This window comes from Halichoeres trimaculatus, unplaced genomic scaffold (genome assembly GCF_033239565.1).
Source record: "Halichoeres trimaculatus isolate MK-OKI-2021-1 unplaced genomic scaffold, fHalTri1.1 fHalTri1_scaffold_1, whole genome shotgun sequence".
NCBI lineage: Eukaryota > Metazoa > Chordata > Actinopteri > Labriformes > Labridae > Halichoeres > Halichoeres trimaculatus.
Genome location: NW_027437179.1, coordinates 17,805,789 through 17,826,101, shown reverse-complemented (window position 1 = coordinate 17,826,101; position 20,313 = coordinate 17,805,789). Strand labels below are relative to the sequence as shown.

Here is a 20,313-nt window from a genome sequence, read left to right as displayed (position 1 = left end):
ATTGAAATTGAAGTGGATGATCATCTGGCATAACTTTTAATTAAATTATAATTTATTTCATTTTATATTTGCTCCTGTTCTATGTTTTTATGTATCTTAGTATTGTATTCTGTTACTTTTGCTGCTTTTAATCTGTACAGCACTTTTGTCAACTTCGATTGTTTAAAATGTGCTCTATAAATAAAGTTTGAGTGGAGTTAAAAGAACAACAGAAACATGGATTTTGTCTTTATTTATTTCAAATTATTTACACAGTTTCTACACTGCATTCATGATATTGCATTAATATACATTCATGATTAAAAAATACACTTAGTACATTTCCCTCATCCATTTTTCTTCTCTTGACACTTTTTGTTTATGAATTTATTGCTTAAATTAAAAAGATGGCAACATGGCTTACAAAAACTTTTAGCCCTCAAAAAGCAAGCCTGATATGAACAGCCCACTCACCGTTTGCCACAGAGCACCGTACAATTAAGACATGATGTACAAAATTCACAGAGAGGATTCTTCATCTTCCTCGTTTGAGAGACGGATAAGGCATCAGATGGAGCCATGGATCGTGATCTGTTTGAACAAATCAGTCACTACAGGTAAAACTGATCCACTGTGTTAACATCTAGCTGTTATGCTGCCTTTGTATTGCCACTTCATCTGAAAAAAAGGCAAAGACAGGATGCCTATTTGACTAATGTTGTGTAAAAATGCCACAGCCTACAGTAAAGGAGGCCCCTTACCTTGAAAAAACATGGAATGCACGAAATGTTGCGTCTCTTTCTAAGTTGAGACATAAGAGCTTGAAGATCACACATCAAGGTTTTAAAAATTAAAAAAGTCAGGGATGCAATTACTGATTTAATGATGAAAAGCCAAGTGTTAATGAAATCCTGTCTCATGTTGAGCTAACATCACAGTTCAAACCCATGATACTGACACTCATTTGGCAAAGATGGTGTGATTTAAAAAGTAAAGGCTTCTGAAAGCAAAGGCTTCAAGTCCTAGAGGTTTGCACACTCAAACAAAGGCTGATAAGAGGCTCTAATGAACAGTGTTCAGTGTTGGTGGGTGGACAAACTGCAGTGAGGTCTCAGTGAGAGTCTCTTATTTCTTGATGGCAGCCACTGCCTTCTTAGCAGCGTCATCCAGGTTCTCAGCTGCTGTGATGGGCAGACCACTCTCTGTAAGAATCCTCTTGGCCTCGGTGACGTTGGTTCCTAGCAACAAAAAAAGGGCACATTTTCAACTGGCAACAACAAAAAGAGACAAAAACTTGGCAAACAAGGTTGGACCTCGTCTGCCATCTGCACTGACGTAAAAACCACGCTGTGTGAAAGACGAAGAGCTCCTTTGGAGAAACCAGAGCGCCTGATGACAGATGGATGGAGTTATGGGTGAACGGCAGCAAACTCAACCGCTGATCCGAGAGCAGCTTTGTCTCTGAACAATGTCAGTGAACCAAGAGGGCAATTTGTGTGCATGTGCTCCCCTGGCTGCAGTGAGGTCAGGGGGAGCAGGTGCCGGGTGATGCTGTGGAGCGCTGACCTGCAGCCAACGAGAGAGAAAGAGACAGAGAAAGAGGGAGAAAGAGAAAGACGGTGACACACCCCACAGCCCTGGAGGCTCTACATCGAACTGACTGCCTCCCAGCGCCGCACATGGTGCAGTCAAACATGAGCCTGACAAGGCTGTCACAACATGGGGCAGGGGGTGCCGCAGTGGACGCAAGGACACGAGAGAAGGAGAAAGAGGAGGAGAAGGTCAAATCAGGCAGAATCACCCACACTGCTTTTTCGACAGACAGAATCTGTTCATGTCCTATTTACAGACTCCACACATGAGGACGGATGGCAAAGAAAATATGTAAACAAACTAGAAAAGTACTCAGAGAGCGCAGACCTCCGCCAAGCATATTGTGATTGTCACACAACACTTTAGTCTGTCTTTAATGTTGTACTCCCTTTCAGCAGACTGTCTGCTACAATTTGGTGTTAGTTGCAGATTTGTACCATAATTTATTACTGACAGTGTTGAAAATTATGATGACCCAGTACATATTTTATATTCTGGATCTTAGTATCCAGAATATTGCCAGGATCTGGATCTTACTTTTACATCTGTCAGAAATTATGGTTATCTTGTCTTGTATTGTTTTGCAAAGCAATCCAACCATTTATGGTGGAGTTATATGCATATGGGGAAAATGGCCCTATCTCACAGTGATAAAGAATCCTTTAAAAAATATCCTGGATCCAGACAGTGATCCGGATCACCTCCAAAATTTAATCACTTCTTTCTTATCCTATTTTGAACATTTCCTAAATATTTCATCCAGATCTGTCCCTTACTGTTTAGGTTACATTGTTCACAGATAAACAAAACAAACAGTCAAACTCAACCAAAAACAGAACCTCCATGGCGGAGGTAAATATATGTTGTAATATGGTATCAGCTCTTTCTAACTTGTTGTATGTTCATACTTGTTACTTCTACCCTAACTTGATATATCTTTAGGCGACAAAAAATTGGTCTTTTCTTATCCATCCTAATATATGTGTTATACAGGTTTTGGTTCAAATCATCATGTAGTCATCAAACACCACACACATCTGTAATTTAACAACCATCTGTACAATCAGCATCTACACCGACATCTTTCAAATGCACTTAAAAAGATCCACAATTCAACAAACTCCCAAAACACTCCTCTAATCTTATTGTTGGTATTATGTCTTATAAAAAGTACAGCTAAGACACTGTTCTTTTTCTTGACTGAGTAACACTGCTTCCAGCCTCCATCTGCAGAAAGTTTAAGATAACATTCTCAGTGGTATTGCTGTTGTCTTTTTATGATGTGTGACTGAACCAAACTAAACAAATCTTAACTTATTTCCTTTGCAGCAGGCATTGAAAGTTTATTGTTGTTTTCCTTTAATGGTGTTAGGCCTGTGTCTGTTTAATCTGTCACCTTTCAGATTTCTCTTTCTCTGATGTGCACCAACATCAGAAAGTTGTTCATAAAAACGATCCTTGCTTGTGTTTATCGTTTATCGCAACTCTGTGGCATTTTCATTTCAAACTGGTCTCGGTTAGCTCTGCTCTCATATCTAGTCTCTACACTTATCTTGTCACAAACACATGCGGGTTGTAATTTCTTGAGAAAAACCTCATTTAGATGTCTTCAAACTTTGAAATATTTCAAGAGATGAGAATCCTAGTGGGGGAAAATGAAGTAAAATATGTTTTTCTTTACTTTGGCAGCCTGCTGGTATTCATCCCATCCTGCTCCAAACTTTTTGCGACAGTGACAGAGTTCCTGTGAGAAATGATGGTCTTGTTCTCAACACTCCACCAACATTTAAATGTAGGTGTGAGAGAGGTGTTCATTGTTTAATCAGCTGAATGTATCACTCTCTGATTTTTTAAAGTTTCAAATTAGGGCTGCACGATATTGGAAAAAACTGACATTGCGATTTTTGGGGGGTTTGGGATATATATTGCGATATCAAACAAAGAAGAATTTTCACCAGATGACTTGAATAGCGCTGTTTGGGAAGAATTTGGTTGACTCACAATGACACCATTGTATTCCTATAATACAGTTTAATCCAGGCTAAGGGGGTTTATCTGTGAATAATGAAGATTGCTGTCTATGAAAGAGATCCAGGAGGCCATGTCTCTGTACAAAATAGAATAGGTTTCAATTTCAGTTGCTTTTTTCCCGTTTCTCCAATAAATTGGGGTAAATGCGATAGTCACATCACATGCGCAATGTGACTATTGCGCATGTGCATATTGCGACGGCGATGTTCAAAAGATATATTGTGCAGGCCTATTTCAAATGTACAAAAGGCAATTTTGACAGCTCACCTGGCACCTACCCCACAGTATCAGTCACTAAAATTAAAATAGCTTTGTATATCGAGGTCTTGTTTCAGTCTCGTATCAGATTTGTTTCAAACAGTTTTGTAGCAGATAAAACCAGAAAAAAAAAATCTAAGGTCAGTCTTCTTGCTGATGGGACTTAGGTCAAACAGAGGCATCAGTATTTGATTTAAGCCTTTTTCAGAACCAGCTTCAAACTCTATGCAGGAGAATTTAAGGACTTGATTTTGAGAATATAACAAAACCATAAAATCACTTCCTGCTTTTTTAATGTGCCGTTCTGACTCTTCCTTGACAAAAAAATGAATTTCTTCACTATTTGTCAATCAAAAAAGCATTTAACATCTAATTAGCTTTTTATGAAACAGATAAATTATCTGCAGCTGTATGCACATTAATCATAAGCAACAGCCTGACACATATGTGTTAAGTGTTTACTTTGGATAAGTAATTAAAAATATGTGACAGACATATAATTGCCTCTGGTGCACACTTGTGTCTGCCGTCACTCTTAGAAAGAAAATGTGATGCTAAATGAATGGGGCCCTGTGTGTGTGTGTATGTGTGTGTGTGTGTGTGCATGCTCAGACGCTTACAGGTTGACCTTAGCTCTCTTGGCTTGGCGTGTAATTAAGACTGCATGATATGTGAATTCTCTGGAGGCTCCGCCGCCCTGATCAATAGACCTTTCATGAAGAATTCTATTACCAGCTCCACTTAACGCCTAATATTTCATCTCTTTTGTCCAGCCAGAAAATAAGTCATTCCAAACACATTTTTTTTTGCAGGCTCACACTCCCAACAATCAATTCTGCGATGTAATTAATTAGAATAAGAGCAGGAAGAGACCTTGCTCTGGCACGCAAACAGGGGATTGAGTGTCCCAAGTCATTTTATGTTCCAATAGCACACGATATTCTCTCTCAGTGTGTCCTCAGACAAGTTTAGAGTCTGCAGAAGAGGTGTTAGCTCCTACTAAAGAAGGAGGAGTGCTGTATGCTTCAAAATCATTAGGCTGACCTTTGACCCTCACTGGGGTTGATGGATCCATACTGTCTTTTTTGATGGGTTTATCCATCAGATGTTTGATGCAAGATGAAAAACATCAAACTTGTTACAAGACTGAGGATGCTTTATGAGCCCACGGCAAATACATAATCCAGGAGATGCTTGGAAAGATAAATACGCCTATGGAAATGCATATAGCACTAATGCAAAGTAAACAGCGCATTCATTTTTATTTTTTTTTCATTTAATACACAAGAGACAGGTGCATGTGCAGCAGTGATAGAACAACCTGTGTTAGCTGTGTAATGTGTAGGTGGGTGAATCACACGTCTGAGGGAGAGAAGACGGACGAACATACATCTATGTGAGTCTTTGTCTATATATGTGTCTACCTGTGTGTGTGTGTGTGTGTGTGTGTGTGTGTGTGTGTGTGTGTGTGTGTGTGTGTGTGTGTGTGTGTGTGTGTGTGTGTGTGTGTGTGTGTGTGTGTGTGTGTGTGAGAAAGTGAGCAGAGTGCAGTTCCAGTGCAGGCAGTAGGGAGCACTCATAGCTCACAGCACAGCAGCAGAGAAAAGGACAGAGACCAGCTGGAGTAAGCGTGTGAGTTGAGCGTGTGTGAGTGTGTGTGGTGTGTCTGTGGAGAGTATACCAAGAATAAAAACACGAGTGTTCACCTGCAGCCACTAGGTGCTGCCAGAGACCTACTCACAGCCTGGGAGCAAAGACTTGGGAGTTTTATGCATGCACACATGTGGGAAACCGACAGCATGAAGAGGGTGTATTTTTTAGTTAAAAGCCTCAGAAGCGGACAGAGCAGCTAGAAATAAGGGGAAAAAGGGAATACAACAAATAGAGAAGATCATCAAGCTGTATCTCCAGGGTTTTAGTTCCCTATGTTTATGACCGTCTGTTTAAACTCCCATTCTGCTCAGCTGTTTTCTTTAAAACATCCTCTCATATAAACCCAAACAGTATTGTTCTTCCCAAACGGCTAAACAATGGCATGAGTCGACCAGCCCTACATCACCCCTCAGCTCGGAGTCTCCAAACACACTGCTCAAGCCAAAACAATACAGCAGCAGACAGAGTATTTGGCATGGTGATCTATTGCCACTTCACAACACGTTTCTGTTGAATCTCTGCTCTAATTAGTAAGCTGACTTGTGACTATTGTGGAAATGTCACTTTAATGCGTGTGTCGATTACAGGCCTGCATATTTCAACTACCCTCAGAGCTGTGCCAAAAACTCCAACCAGATGAGCTCTATTGCTGCTGCAGTTTTTAAATATGAGAATGTACCGAGTTTGGGATGTGATAAGAGACGAGTCGTCTCAGAGTCGTCTCAGTCTAACAGAGTAATTCTGTAGTGAAGCTGGTTTCTTGAGTTTAAGAGGTAAAAGAAAGTCTTTGAAGAAGGTTAAGATAAGAAGAAGCAATACAGGGCCGAACATCTTATCTTGAGACTGTCTGTAGTTGATAGGTCTGTTGGAACATTTCTGAACTTTTCTTTTTTTTCTAACCAAACATTATACTGCAGGTTACATGGAAAAGTCTTGGAAAAAGTAGCTCCATTCCTTGGCTAACAGCAGACTACATTAACTGCAGCTTTTTGACCAGCAGGTACTTCATTATCTTTATTTCTATACTAAGATGATGATATTTCGAAAACTTACAGTAACTTAATTAGCTGAACCTACTGTCTGATGACAGTAGGTTGAGTAACTCAGCCATTATCAATTCACACTTGCGTTGTCATATTGAAGATTGACCTCATCACTGGAAATATAATTAAGTTAACTTCTCACTTTTATGCAACTTGGGGGAAGTATCATCATGATGCAAAGACCTGTGTGAAATGTTTGTTTGGTAAACTGTGACATTTTCCAAGTAATGTATTATTAAAGACTTCCTAACCTCTCTTGCTAGATCACTTTCCAAAGAGATTTGGCAGACTTTACTCTCTGTTTTGGATTGTTTTAGACTAAGTGGTGGTTTCAAACAGATGGAGAAGAATCCCCATGTAACAAAAAAATTGCTAAAGGCTTTCTGGCAGATTTTTCAGCTCTTTTGGCATCACAGCTGAGATTCTTCCATTACTCTGTTGACACCATGACTAACAAGTCTGATATCCCTTCCCTTAACATAATATACAGCACTTACAAATGAACATTTCAGTTGCAGGCAGGCTTGGTAACATTGCTACCATGAATGACTGAAAATGAACATGTGTCTTTCATCACTCAGCGTTATAAGACTTGCTCTGGCTTTGATTGTTAATCCTTTTATTAATCAGAACCAAACATTGAGAGTTTTCACCCCACAGCTCAAAACAGATGAGTCCTGCTCCTCCCACCTTCATCCTGTGTGTCAGACATCAAATACTTTTGATTCAAACGCATGGCTAGTCCCCTGAACAATGCAGACACACTCTCTCTTTGATGTGCTCGCCAGTGATTAATCAGTGTTTTCATGTTTCTTGTCTAGACGTTTGTTTAAGAGAGACAACACGACAGGCAAATGTGTTAGATCCAAAGAGCAGCCCTGACACTGATAGTTATCTAGTCATTAAGGTTTAATCCAAGTTGAACTGACAAAAAACTTCATTGAATGAAGAACAAACATTGCAATAAGCTGTGTAAACAAGTATTTACATCGGGTCTTATCTGAAGAACTATTCAACTGTTGTAAGTTTTCAGAAAAAAACACAAGAAACTATCTGGTAAATGATCAATATCTATAACCCAGCTTTAAGTGACAACAGCCAAAAAAAACTGTGCCTCTGCTGACAAGTCAAGCTGTGGATTACACCCCTTAAAGCAGGGGTCACTTACTTTTTGAAGATGAGGGCTACCTCAAAGAAAATGAGTGGTACGAAGGACTACAAACTTCCTAAACAAGACTGCACACATCACTTTTTATTACCAATAATAATAGCAGTAGTAGTGACTATAGCCACATTTCCACCAAGCAGACTGGTTCGGATCGTCTCGGTATGGCGCGCATTTTGCGGCGTTTCCACTGACTCATCCCAGGACGGATCCCTAAAAACTGAGACGAGCCGGCCTACTTTTTTGGGACCCTTTCGTATGGGTGCCAGACTGAACCGATCCGCTCTCAGAAGGTGGAGCAACAAACTGCAGACCGTCGATTGGTCAAAAGAATCGTCACTTACCCCGACAGCGGCTGCATTTCTCCTGGCAGCACACAGACTTCTCTGAAACAAAAGCTTGATTGCACTTTGTATCAAAGGGCTACATGCCAATCACAGATAGAACGAAATGCTGCACGTCTTCCATCTGTGCTCTTTGTATACTGTGTTGCGTTTTTCCTCTTCATTGGATTTTATAGCACGGTAAGCTGCAACAGTGTTGCGCTATTTTTTAACAGCTGCGGCTTTAGACATCTGGCCTACACGCCGCCTACCACGAGAGGGCACAGTTTGCTGTGGAAACACAAACGGGATCAGGCTTAACTGTACCAAACCGGCCCAAACCGTACTGAACCGACCCGGACTGCTTGGTGGAAACGCAGCTTATGTGAAGCGACTGCTCACATGTCAATGTTAATTATTCCACAATTATTACTAACGATTTACACAACAATTATGGTAGTAAACATACATATCTGGAAAAAGCTGGATTATGGCCAGTGCTGTTTTTTAGAACATGCCTCGCCGGCGCCTTGAGTTCATCTTGCAGGCGCCCAGGTTACCACGGGCACTGTGTTGGTGACACCTGCCTCAGGGAATCGCAGAGAACTACAGATTTACTGTGGCAGGCTCAGTGGATGTTGTTATATTTAATACTTTACTGTACCATTACCTAACTTTGTACCAATTTACCTGAAAATATCTAAGAGTGCGGTCACACTGGCCATCCAAACCGGGTCGTGCTTAAGCATTATTTACATGAAGCGCGATCTCATCAGAGTCAGCACAATGAGACACAGAGAGCACTGCTACAACTTTAGAGACTTTTGGACTTATATTAAGTAGTTTTTGCCCAACACAGCCCTCTAACACCCCGCTTTGTTTAAAATGAGAGTCGAGATGAGCGCTCGCAGTGATTATACGCCATGGATCACACGCACTGTCCGTGTGCTTGTGGTCATGCATGAAGTATAAACCATGCCGAAGCCCACCTCTCAGAAGCTTGCCAAAGCAGAGAAGTGAATCGTGCTCAAGCATGGCACGGTTGGCCAGTTTGACTGTGTCCTAAAATACCAGAAAAAAAGACTTAAACAGAAAACTAAAAGGGGTGGGGGTGTGCACAATTCTTTATTTGGAACTTTAATATACCTGAAAAAGTCTCTATCCCTCAGTTTCTATTTTTTTTTTTTTTGTTTTCTTAGACTGATAAAAGAAAAACAACAACAACAAAAAAAAGCAGATGAATAAAACCCTTTCTCGTTTCTGCAACAGTACCAGTCATGATACTTGGATGTGAGGTCATCTTATTCTTGACCTTTTACCTGTAGCTGATTAAATGTTATCATGTCTTATCTACAATATGAACGTTGTTTTTCCCTTTCAAACAAAGATCTATATATTTATTGACATGTGTGTGTACAGTATGAGAGTGTATGTGTGGAAACTGCTGTATAAAATCACCTTTTGTATTGTGTTCAGCCCCTTTTCCATGCAATACTTATCTGTGCTATTTATAGAAACAACAAAAAAATGTTGGTTTACACAATTTAATTTCATACATTAAAATCTTTAGTACTTTTATTTATCTTAACTTCCCTCTTGTTATTAATGATGTTAACATTCTATTATTGGTGTTAATTTGATGACATTGCCCTCAGGTTTTCTGAGGTATCTAGGGATGAATAAACAGGCGTACAGATTGCTATGCAGAGGCATAAAAAAACAATTGACCTGACTGCATATTAATTCAAAAAGCTAGGTTTGTGAGATTGTGTGTACGTACATGTACACATGTGTACATGTTTATCTGTGTGTGTGTGTGTATGTGTACAGCTGCAGCAGATAGCCATTACAGATGTAATGACACTGTCAGGGCTGAAAGGCCCATCTAAACCTGACTAAATGACCCTTCGTCTTTTTTTTTAATTAAAAGGAGGAATCAATAGGCCGGGGACCAGAGTTAAGCGAATGCAGTCACTTTTTTTTCCTGAAGCCCTGAGGGATATTTAGGGAGATTTTTTCCACAGTAGCAGACAGCATCCTCTCTGTGTTATAGTGTATGTCTATGCTCACACTGTGGCCAGAGGGGGCAGTGCAGTTCTCCTTTTGGTATCTTTTTCTACCAAAAGGTTCAAACACATCAGAAGGTTTTCCCTATGCTGGGTCTCTGTTGAGTCGTTGCATTTACTTGAAATGTATTTACACTGGTCCAAATGTTTTAGTCTGAAAATAATGTGGCTGAGACTGAATCCTCAATAAAACCTTCATGCATCCCTGTCAACTGGTTCCCCTCGCTTCCAGACCACATGGCTCTTCTTCCCCACATTTGGGAATACATAACTCAGCGCCAATGCAATCAACCCTGCCCCTTTTTAAAAAGAACCATCCCAATTAAAAGTGTGCCAGTTAATCCATTCTGATCCTGCTGAAGAGTGCTGGGCTGTTCTCACTGCCCTGCGGTCAAGCCGAGCAAGCTGAGCTGATTGATTCTGAACCAATCTTCTCCACGAGACTGCAGCCCAGGATGTAATGACCCAAAACTAAAGCTTGGATTAGACTCTGGCCAAAGGAAACGTGGTTGGACCGACTGCCAGCAGTCACCTTCTGGACTCAGCCTGTTTGTGAGTCCGATTGGATGACATGGTCTGCTAGGAGAACTGTGGTGTCTAATTAAGGGTCGATTTTGATTGCCAATATGTTTTCCTCTATGCGGACAATGAACCTGCTCTTTGAGGAGATGAAGACAGACAGCTGGGATATTTATGTGTACAGGTCTTGACAGACATTGACAGAGAACAACACCATCAGGTGTTATTGCAGCAAAACTTAACTTTCCACACTCCATGGCGCTCTGACCAGTCATGTCCACACTGCACTGTAGTACCTCTGCGCACAGCTGGGTTCTAGGAAGCACTTACACACCCTGACCTACAAACCCTATTAGCAGAGTGTGGGAGGACACAGAGTAAGAAGTGTTAAGGTCTGATACACACACATACACACTTATACCCGCTGCTCTCTGCTCTGGCCGCACCACTCAGCAGGATCTTGACAATTAAGCTAACCGCCGACTGGCCCTGTGCCTTCAGGAGTCACCACTGCAGTCCCACAAGCACACATACACATACAATAGAGAGCAGGTTACATTAGCATACACAGGTTAGAGGTGAGCCAATCAGTGCTGTCTCCACTGTTATTCTAGCCACTGCTAATGACGGGTGCGGCAGAAAGTGACACGTATGAGGAATGCTCTGCTGTTCTCACTGGGACACTGGGCCACAATGAAGATGGATAGGCTCCAGAGGGTACAGAAACAATGATACAATAGCCCCAAAGTTTAAAACAATGCAGGAAAGAGGGGCTCTAAATCAAGCTGCTCTTGAGCTGTTCACCAATTACCCTGGTACCACATAACTTTATATTTGATGCTTTAAACAATGATTTTTTTAAGTGATATTATCGGACTTTTGTTGCCTGTTTGCTTTACCAAACAAAAACCGAAAAAAATCATTATTATACAACCCAAGTTTCATAAGAGTTGAAATGATGTGCAAAATGTTAAAAACAGGACTGCAAAAACAGGGTTCAAATTGTTTACCTGAGGATTTGTGGTTGTTTCTGGCTTTGACCAGACAATTTAAAAAAAAACAAAACAGCAGTATAAAATTCAGGGGGCACCATGGTTTAGCATGGGTAGCAGTTATATAAATCACAGATGTATGACTTTGACTATAACTGTTGAATTTTTGACAGCATTTCTTTTTCACTTTCAAAACACAAACTCCTTCAGTTCCATGCGTGTTTCTATTCGCTTTAAAAGCATTTTATCGATCCATCCATCACATTATTACATATGATTAGCTCATCCTTAAGACCTATTGGTCTTAATGACAAACTACTCAATTCAGTGATTGACAGGTGCTGTGGCGCTGAACATGGTTGTAAAATGAAGCTCAAAGGCCAGTGTCATTAACCAGCATCATGAAATCCTCATTAGGATCAATATCTTTATGACCAGGCCAGATGGAGATCAATGGTGCATGCGTCCTGTAGGGGGATGTCATCCGTTGCATGTTTTCCAGGGGTCCCTGAGGACATGTATTGCTGAGTAGGTCAGAGAGGCCGGACCTGGATTTTTCTGAGCGTTTTAAAAAATGGGACTGTGATCTCACCTTCAAGTCTGACAACCAGAGGCACCTTCAGCTCCAGCTCTCGACAGGCCTTGGTGATGCCGTTGGCGATGATGGCACAGTTGACGATCCCGCCAAATATGTTGACGAGGATTGCTTCAACCTGTGAAGCAAAGGGTGAAAAAAAGATTCAATTTGTCAAGTATTTCCAAAAACATGAAAAACCTCAAGGCTGATAAATTACTCCGTTACATAAAGGTTATTCCTGAAAACACATTAAAGGACATCTGGATCAAACCAACTTTAAAAGGGTTGAAATCTCACTGCTGAGGGAAACACTTTAAGAGCCTCACTACCAGCTCCCTCTACAGCAGACCACACACCTAGAGGCTACACAGCACTGTCACAGAATAAAGCAACGTATAGTAAAATTCAAGAGGGCAGCAGAATGTGAAAAAGGCAATGCTAGGGTCAAATAGTAAAACTGTTTTTCTACTTGAAGAGGTGAGATAACCACCACAAACAACAACAACAACAAAATGCCTACACTATTCTAGAGCACTCATAGTACTCAGCAGACTCAACCATCTGCATCCATCCTTACCCTGACCTTTTAATTCCAGTTATAAACAATATACATCTTAAAACAAGGAGCCTTGCTTGCTGGGTTTCATGTTTTTGAAAAGCCTTCAGCAAAAAATCAGTCTTTTTAAAATGTTTCAAGAGTGCCAAACCACTTAACTGCCAGATGCTTTGCTCACTTCAGCTGTTGTGCAGTTTCTTTACCAAAGGTATCTTTGACTTTTTCACCAAGTTGCCAAGCCATGCAGCAGTGTGTGTATGTGTGAGTGTGTATGTGAGAGGGAGAGTGAGTGTGCGATTACACTAACAATCTAGCGCTTGGTAATTACCCTGGCTAGCTCAGTGGAAAAGTAGACTGTGAGCACACAGGATTAATCCTCCATGTTTGTTTATAATCACTGCTAATCTGTTACCGCCGATTTGGATGAGCAGCTTGTGGGTGTGTGCTTGGATGTGTGTATGAGAGTATCTTTGGAGAATATGTATGTTTCCAGTGTGTGGTAACGATGTTTACAGGGAGAAGAAGATCAAGGACTTGGATAGCTGTCAGAAAGTCAGCCAGGGCGCTGTCCTCTGTGTTGTATCCAAATGAGCATCTTATACACAGCAGAGAGAAGTAAGAGCAGCACAGGACTCAAATATAGAGACGGGAGCGGGTGGAAAAGAAGCAGACACCAAAAAATAAATTGAGAAAGTGTTTTCTCTGGTCAATATGGATAACTTTTACAAGCAGATTAAAAAAGGGTGAGACCAGGCAATGAGCTCTGTACAGTAAACTACTGTAACACCACACAAATAAAGATAAATAATCCTGTGCATGAGTGAATATTGTTCCCTGAATAAAACTATGCTGTCCAACGTTCATCACCTCTGCCAAGGAGGTTATGTTTTTAGGAGCGTTTGTCTGTCTGTGAACAATATAACTCAAAAAGTAACAAACTGATTTTGATGAAATTATGAGGAAATGTTTAAAAAGTAAAAAGGAAGAAGTGATTAAATTTTAATGGCAATCTGGATCACCGTCTGAATCCAGGACTTTTTTTTTTAAAGGATTCTTTATCATTGTGAGATAGGGCCATTTTCAACACATGTGTATATAACTCCACAATAAATGGTCTGATTGCTTTGTAAAACAATACAAGACAAGGTCACAATAATTTCTGACAGATGTAGAAGTACGATCCAGATCCTGGCAATATTCTGGATACTATGATCCAGAATAAGAAAAATGTACTGGTTCATCATAATTTTCAACACTGTCAGGTTCAACAGCAAATTGTAGCAGACAGTCTGCTGAAAGGTAGTATAACATTCAAGTAGGACTCAAGTGTTGCATGACAATTAGGGCTGCACGATTATCGCAATCGCAATGTCAGCACATGCAATTACGTAATCGCAAAAGAGGTTATCGCGATTGCAATCGCAATGTCAGCACATGCAATTTAGATTTTTCTCCATGATAACCAAGCAAGTCTGTAGACTCATCATGACACAACTTTTTTTATTAAATCGCAAGCACAATCGCAATCGCAATATTGTCCACCTAATCGCAAATCGCACCTTTTCTCCAAATCGTGCAGCACTAATGACAATCACAACATGCTTGGCGGAGGTCTGTGCTCTCTGAGTGCTTTTCTCGAATATAATCAAATCCGAAATGTTTGACTTGAAAAATGTTTTCAAAAATAATGATAAAGACCATTTTAGGTGTGTGTTTTATCCAACACCTACCCAGAGACAGCATTTATGAGTAATAAATAAAACCAATTGTAACTGGATGTAGTGACATCAGTATTCATGTCAGTTTTTTTTTTTTAACTTTCTTAAACCTCTTCACAAGGACTTTGACCTCTGAATATACACCAACGTGAAACAAAAAACAAATAAAAAATGCACTGGATCTACATTTTTCCCTCTAAATCCCTTAATAACATCTATTTCAGAGCTTCATCACATCAAAAATCAACAAAATCTTTTCACAAGTATGGTACAGGAGTTTCTTGAGCTTCCAGTAGCTTAAATTTCTCATGACAAGCTTTATTGTGACTGTGCTGCAAGCTGCCTCCAGCACACACCACGCACCACAACATGTGTGAATGACACAGTGACCAACAAACCCAGCAGGCATGTGGGTGATCACAGCCTGAAGGTGTACACATACCTTCACAGAGAAATGTGCAGTCACAAGCTACACAGCGAAAGAAAAACCCATATAGAGCGCTGATGTATAAGTCACTCTATAAATGGATTTGAGATGATGTGAGAAAAGTGGAGACAGTGAAAACACAGGGTGGGAGCTGCAAAGTGAACAGAGGTGTGAGTTGATAACAGTTTTTAAAACTCTGCTATGTATCCAACTGTTGGCCTGACAGTCTGTTAGACACAATCTGCAGTTCACCAAGTGTGTGTGTGGGTGTACTTTTGCTGCCTTAGGAAAAATCCACGTGTTTCTCTATAGCCGTGTACATACATGGTCTGCGCGGTGCAAGGTCAAAACTGCAATAAGTTTGACAAATATATACACAAGCTATCAAAATGAAGACCCTAACATGAATATATGAATACTGTATATTACTGATGAAATCTCATACTGTATATCTGTCAGCTTGACAACAAGACTCTGTGAAAGGTTTTTAAACTGAGCTTTGAGGAAATGTCCATGAATAATATACTATGACTGAATGAAAAGAAATAACTGGAAACACACACATACAAAGGAACACAATATGGGATTCAGAGGGTCCAACAGAATGGTACCAATAAACTCACATAATGACGACTATACAACATGGATTTTGGTTGTGCAGCACTTCACAATCTGGCTCATAGTCTGGGAAACACACACATAAAAGCACACACACATAAAGCACTGTCTCACTCCCACTGGGGGGCAGCAGAGATTTAGATGCTTTTTTCCAGGCTCACTAGGGAAGGCTCTATTCTTACCCTATCTACAGCCCATTTTTCAACCCTGTCTCTATTGGGAAGAACCATATTTCTTCCATTCATGCGACTACTATTGACACCCATGTATATTAATGATACACAGGACATGATTTATGTAGCTTGGCACAGAAGTAAATGCAGTTTATAGAAATATGGATGTGGAGAGTAGAGTTGCACTTTACCTAAAAGTTGTTGTTTTTTCTTCGTGCTATAATTTTTGTTTTTGGGTTATGACAAAAAGTTCAGCCCAAAGAGGAAAAATGTTTTCCTGGACAAGCAAACTTAAGCAAACATTTGATGTACAAGTTCTGAAACATCTGTCTCTTCAGTTAAAATATCAGATCCAGAGCTAAGACGCCCACACACACATAACCACATCACTGTAATTTGAAGTGAGATAATGTGATAGTATGTGCCCAGAGGGAATACAGACGTAAATTGAAATTATGCAGAGACACAGGGGGTAAAAGAGCAGAAAAAGCACAAATGTGCATATCCTATTCATCTCTCTAATCATATTCTCTCCTGAGACAGTTCATTCAGCTTTATAGTGACACAACTTTGGTCACATATTCTGTCCTTTTAAGGGAGAAAAAACATTTCTTTCTTTTCCTTTTTTTTTTTTTTTTTAGCAAGGCACTGATTTGTAGCAGACTTAATGGCAATACTGATGAACTAGTACACAAAATGGGCCAAAATGGTCAATCTCAGAGATTTTCTGCCCTCTCCAATCAAAGGTCTCACATATTGCTCTGTTCCATTTTGCTCACAGTGCCCCTGAAATCCAGCCTTAAGGTATAAAATAGCTCTGCACTCTCCAATCCATCTAAATTCTCCAACATCACACTCTGAAGCATTTTACCTCCTGTCACAGGACCAAGTACAGCCTCTTTCCTTAAAGGCATTCATTTCAGGTGAGCTAACTTGGCAGCAGGGTGGATTTCTTTCATCAGCGCTCCGCAGAAAGGCATCGGGAATAATGTGCCAGCACGTTCTTTTTTTACAGGATCTTTGTGTGTGCTTTCAGGCTGTTACGGCATGAGCTGGTGCCTTCTACCTGGGTCCCGGTGAAATGATTCAGATTTTTACAAAATAGGATCACTGCTTCTGGCACCCGATACCCTGCCAAGGCTTTTTTGCGTCAAAGTCAAAAAAGGGCCTTCACAGGAGAAACAGGCTTTTCTGCCTGCTATTATACGCCTCACCAACTGCATTTAGAGCAAGTAAGAAATGTAGCCCAGACAATCTGACATGCTCACGTGGCCCTGCATTGTGCTCTCCCTGTCTGTGTATCTTTATAGAAATGTCTTGAGTGCAATTTTGATGCAACACGTGTGTTGGTATAACAGACACATGCACAATATGTAACAGTACATTGAAATCTCTATGAAGAGTTAATGAGGACAACACAACAGCATATGCTGTATTTGAGAGTCTTCATATTTCCTCGACAGACTGATACATAACAAACATGATGTACTTTTCTCCTCAGCCCAGGGGGGGAGTGAAAGCATTGTATTCCTACTCATTCTGCAAGGCTCCCAGTCACAAGTTGTGCGTGTGCTGCTGAATTATCACTCAAATACACATTTTCATGCCCGCACCGCTGTTAAGAGCTGCTAATCTCTCCGCAGGAAAGGAAGAAAAGAGGAAGCATCTTGTTTCCTTTGTTACAGAGAGCAGATAGGAGTAGAGAAAGGCAGGGCTGGAGATGGGTGTGTGCCTCTCTGTGGCCTATTAAGGGCTATTGTTCTGTCTTATCTGCTGGAGACAGCCTGTACTGTCACCGCCTGTTCTGGCAGCCCCAGTGTATTTGTATTCTTCGATCTGCTGGGGGCCCCACTGTTCGGCCCTTCGGCCACAGGTTAACACGAGGGGCTCCCAAATCGAGGCAAGTCTGCTGGCTCCAGTCTCATCTTGGAGTTGGAGGATGACTAAAGCGATTAGTCCATATCTGTCTGCATTTGAACTATGATGCGGTAGATTATATGATGTGGTCAAAATGTTTTTAAGGATTCTCAACAGCTCTTTTGTTAGATGTTGCATCCAAATAAAAAGAAAGTCTTTGCTGACAGCTTTTTACTTCAAGTGAAAGAAAATGGAGCGTCGATCACATCACATACTGTAGAGATTACATTACACTTACTTCACATAAAATGTGTTGTTAGATCAAACTTCAGTGAGGAGCAATGCTGCTACATTTCTTGTCCACACAAATAAGCACTATCCACCCTTCTTACAATGCTGTCTGCCACAACACAGCATTCAGACTCTAGGTACAGCGAACAGTTTCTTAGCATCATTCCTACTTTGAAATGGCGCACAAAGTGTAATTGTGCTGGAGGGATGGGGTGTGGATAAAAGGATGAGACAGATTTCAATGTGTTCTTTGTCGTATGTGTAGGGAGCATCAAATGAGAAAAGCAAGCCATGAAATAAAGATGTTCATGTGACAATCTTTTATGTCGCGTTTACTACTTTGAGCATTATTTCTGTCAGGCTCAGGAGCTATTTTGCCTCCGCAGATCTATTCTTAGAGAGGGTATGGAGCAAGAAAAAAGAGAATGACACAAAAACAGACTGAGGGGAAAAGAAGGTCTTGAAGTCAGAGAGTGAGGCGAAGTGAAACAGATGGAAGAAGAGAGATGGAGAAGAAAAGAGACGGAGAGAGGTGATGGGAAGTGGAGCGGTCCCTGGTTTCTATTGAAGGCGAGGATTGGCCCTGGCAAGGAGGGATAAGAGGGAAATAATTATCCGGCCTGCTGAAGCATGACAGCCCCTTCTTGAGACTGCAGAGAGACACACTGAGCGTTATGTCAAAGATTGCCCGTGTCACCGGCTGAGACACCTCTTGACAGACAGTGGCATCTGAAGTTTAACTTGACGGCAAAGAACATGCTGCAACGGGCAGATGGATGCATGCTTGGATGATGTCTGGTGGAGCAAAGGTTTCATCTCAGGGACAAGCAGTTGTAAAATCATGTTCTACACATTTATTACCTCACTGTGCTTCCTTTTCCATGTCTCATTGACATCTACGAGCTTAAAGATGGAATTCACGATACCAAATGGAGGAAAAAACACGACTAGCTGCCCCCCCCCAAAAGGCAAGTCATGATGTAAACAAAGAAAAGCAATCAGAGTGCAGACCTCCACCAAGCATGTTGTGATTGTCACACAAGACTTTAGTCCTACTTTAATGTTATACTTCCTTTCAGCAGACTGTCTGCTACAATTTTGTGTTGAACCTGACAGTGTTGAAAATTATGATGACCCAGTACATATTTCATATTCCAGATCTTAATATCCAGAATATTGCCAGGATCTTGATCATACTGTTACATCTGTCAGAAATGATCGTGACCTTGTCTTGTACTGTTTTGCAAAGCGATCCGACCATTTATGGTGGAGTAATATACACATATGGTGAAAACGGCCCTATCTCACAATGATAAAGAATCCTTTAAAAAAAATCCTGGATCCAGACAATGATCTGGGTCATCTCCAAAATTTAATCACTTCTTCCTTATCCCATTCTGAACATTTCCTGAAAATTCCATTCAGATCCATTTGTTACTTTTTGAGTTGTGTTATTCACTGACAAATGGATGGACAAACTCTCCCAAAAACATAACCTCCTTGGCGGAGGTAAATATACTGAATGAGAAAAATATACTTGAGTGTTACAATAAATCAGTCTGAATAAGATGAACAAAGTGATGTCTAAGACCAGGGAGATGAGACCACAACATCAAAAAGGAAGTCAATCTTTACTTTCTTATACGTGTGAATTTTTCACTTTTTTTTCCCCAGAAGCCGATATGTGCAGATCATCTCAGTAATAAATGTTATGATTTTTTAGTAATAATAAAACAAAAAAACCTTCAACACATACAAGTCAATAATTTACTCTTATGTACTCAGAGGGCTGAGTCACCATTTCAATCAGTCATTTATCCACACCTTGAGTCTTCTCACTGTTGCCCTGGACAGCAGTACTTCATGAACACTTAGCCACCTCCCACCTCAATTCCACTCTGACTGCATTTTTCTCTGAAAAGTCAAAGAAAAGAGGCCAATCGAGGCAGAAATGGCTCTGCTTTCAAACAAAAATAGGCTGGTGTGACGGCATGTGTGTGAGTAATGCAGAGAGAAATGTGTTCAGGTGAGATCCGGATCTTAAACTCGGACATAAAAGCCTAAAGGTTGGCCTTCCATTGTGAGAGTGATTGACATAATATTACCGTGTTTGACTGTTCAATTCCTCTCCTCTCATGAAATCAAGGAAGTATTTCTCAAAATCTCTTCTAGCAATCACTCACTGCACTGTGGGTTCTGTTGTGAATCCTTAAGCCCAAACCCACATAAAATGACTCATTGGACTTAGCAGGCTTTACATGTTAACATTTGGATTGGTACCACTGACACAGCTCCTATAGCAAGACTTCCTGGGCTTGATTGAAACCAGAGATTTCAGTCCCTTCCAGACTAAGCCTCTGGTTCCAAATGACAACATAAACAGAAATCTAATCGACACTTTCGGGGATGTACACACATTACATGTTTTGGGCCACTAAAATTTATGATTAGATTGTAATAACTGATTGAATTGA

The 20,313-nt window shown here is 40.6% G+C and overlaps 1 protein-coding gene across 1 annotated transcript in view; it reads right to left on the bottom strand.

Moving 5' to 3' along the window:
* Positions 1–226: 226 nt before the first annotated feature.
* The window catches only part of suclg2 (succinate-CoA ligase GDP-forming subunit beta), a 119,011-nt gene continuing 98,924 nt past the window's right edge, over positions 227–20,313 (bottom strand). Inside the window, exons 10-11 of the mRNA XM_074680541.1 lie at positions 12,215–12,335; positions 227–1,217 (exon numbers count right to left, since the gene is read on the bottom strand). Of these exons, the coding sequence (XP_074536642.1) occupies positions 1,105–1,217; positions 12,215–12,335 (234 nt within the window). The 3' untranslated portion in view covers positions 227–1,104. The remainder of the gene's footprint in view (positions 1,218–12,214; positions 12,336–20,313) is intronic.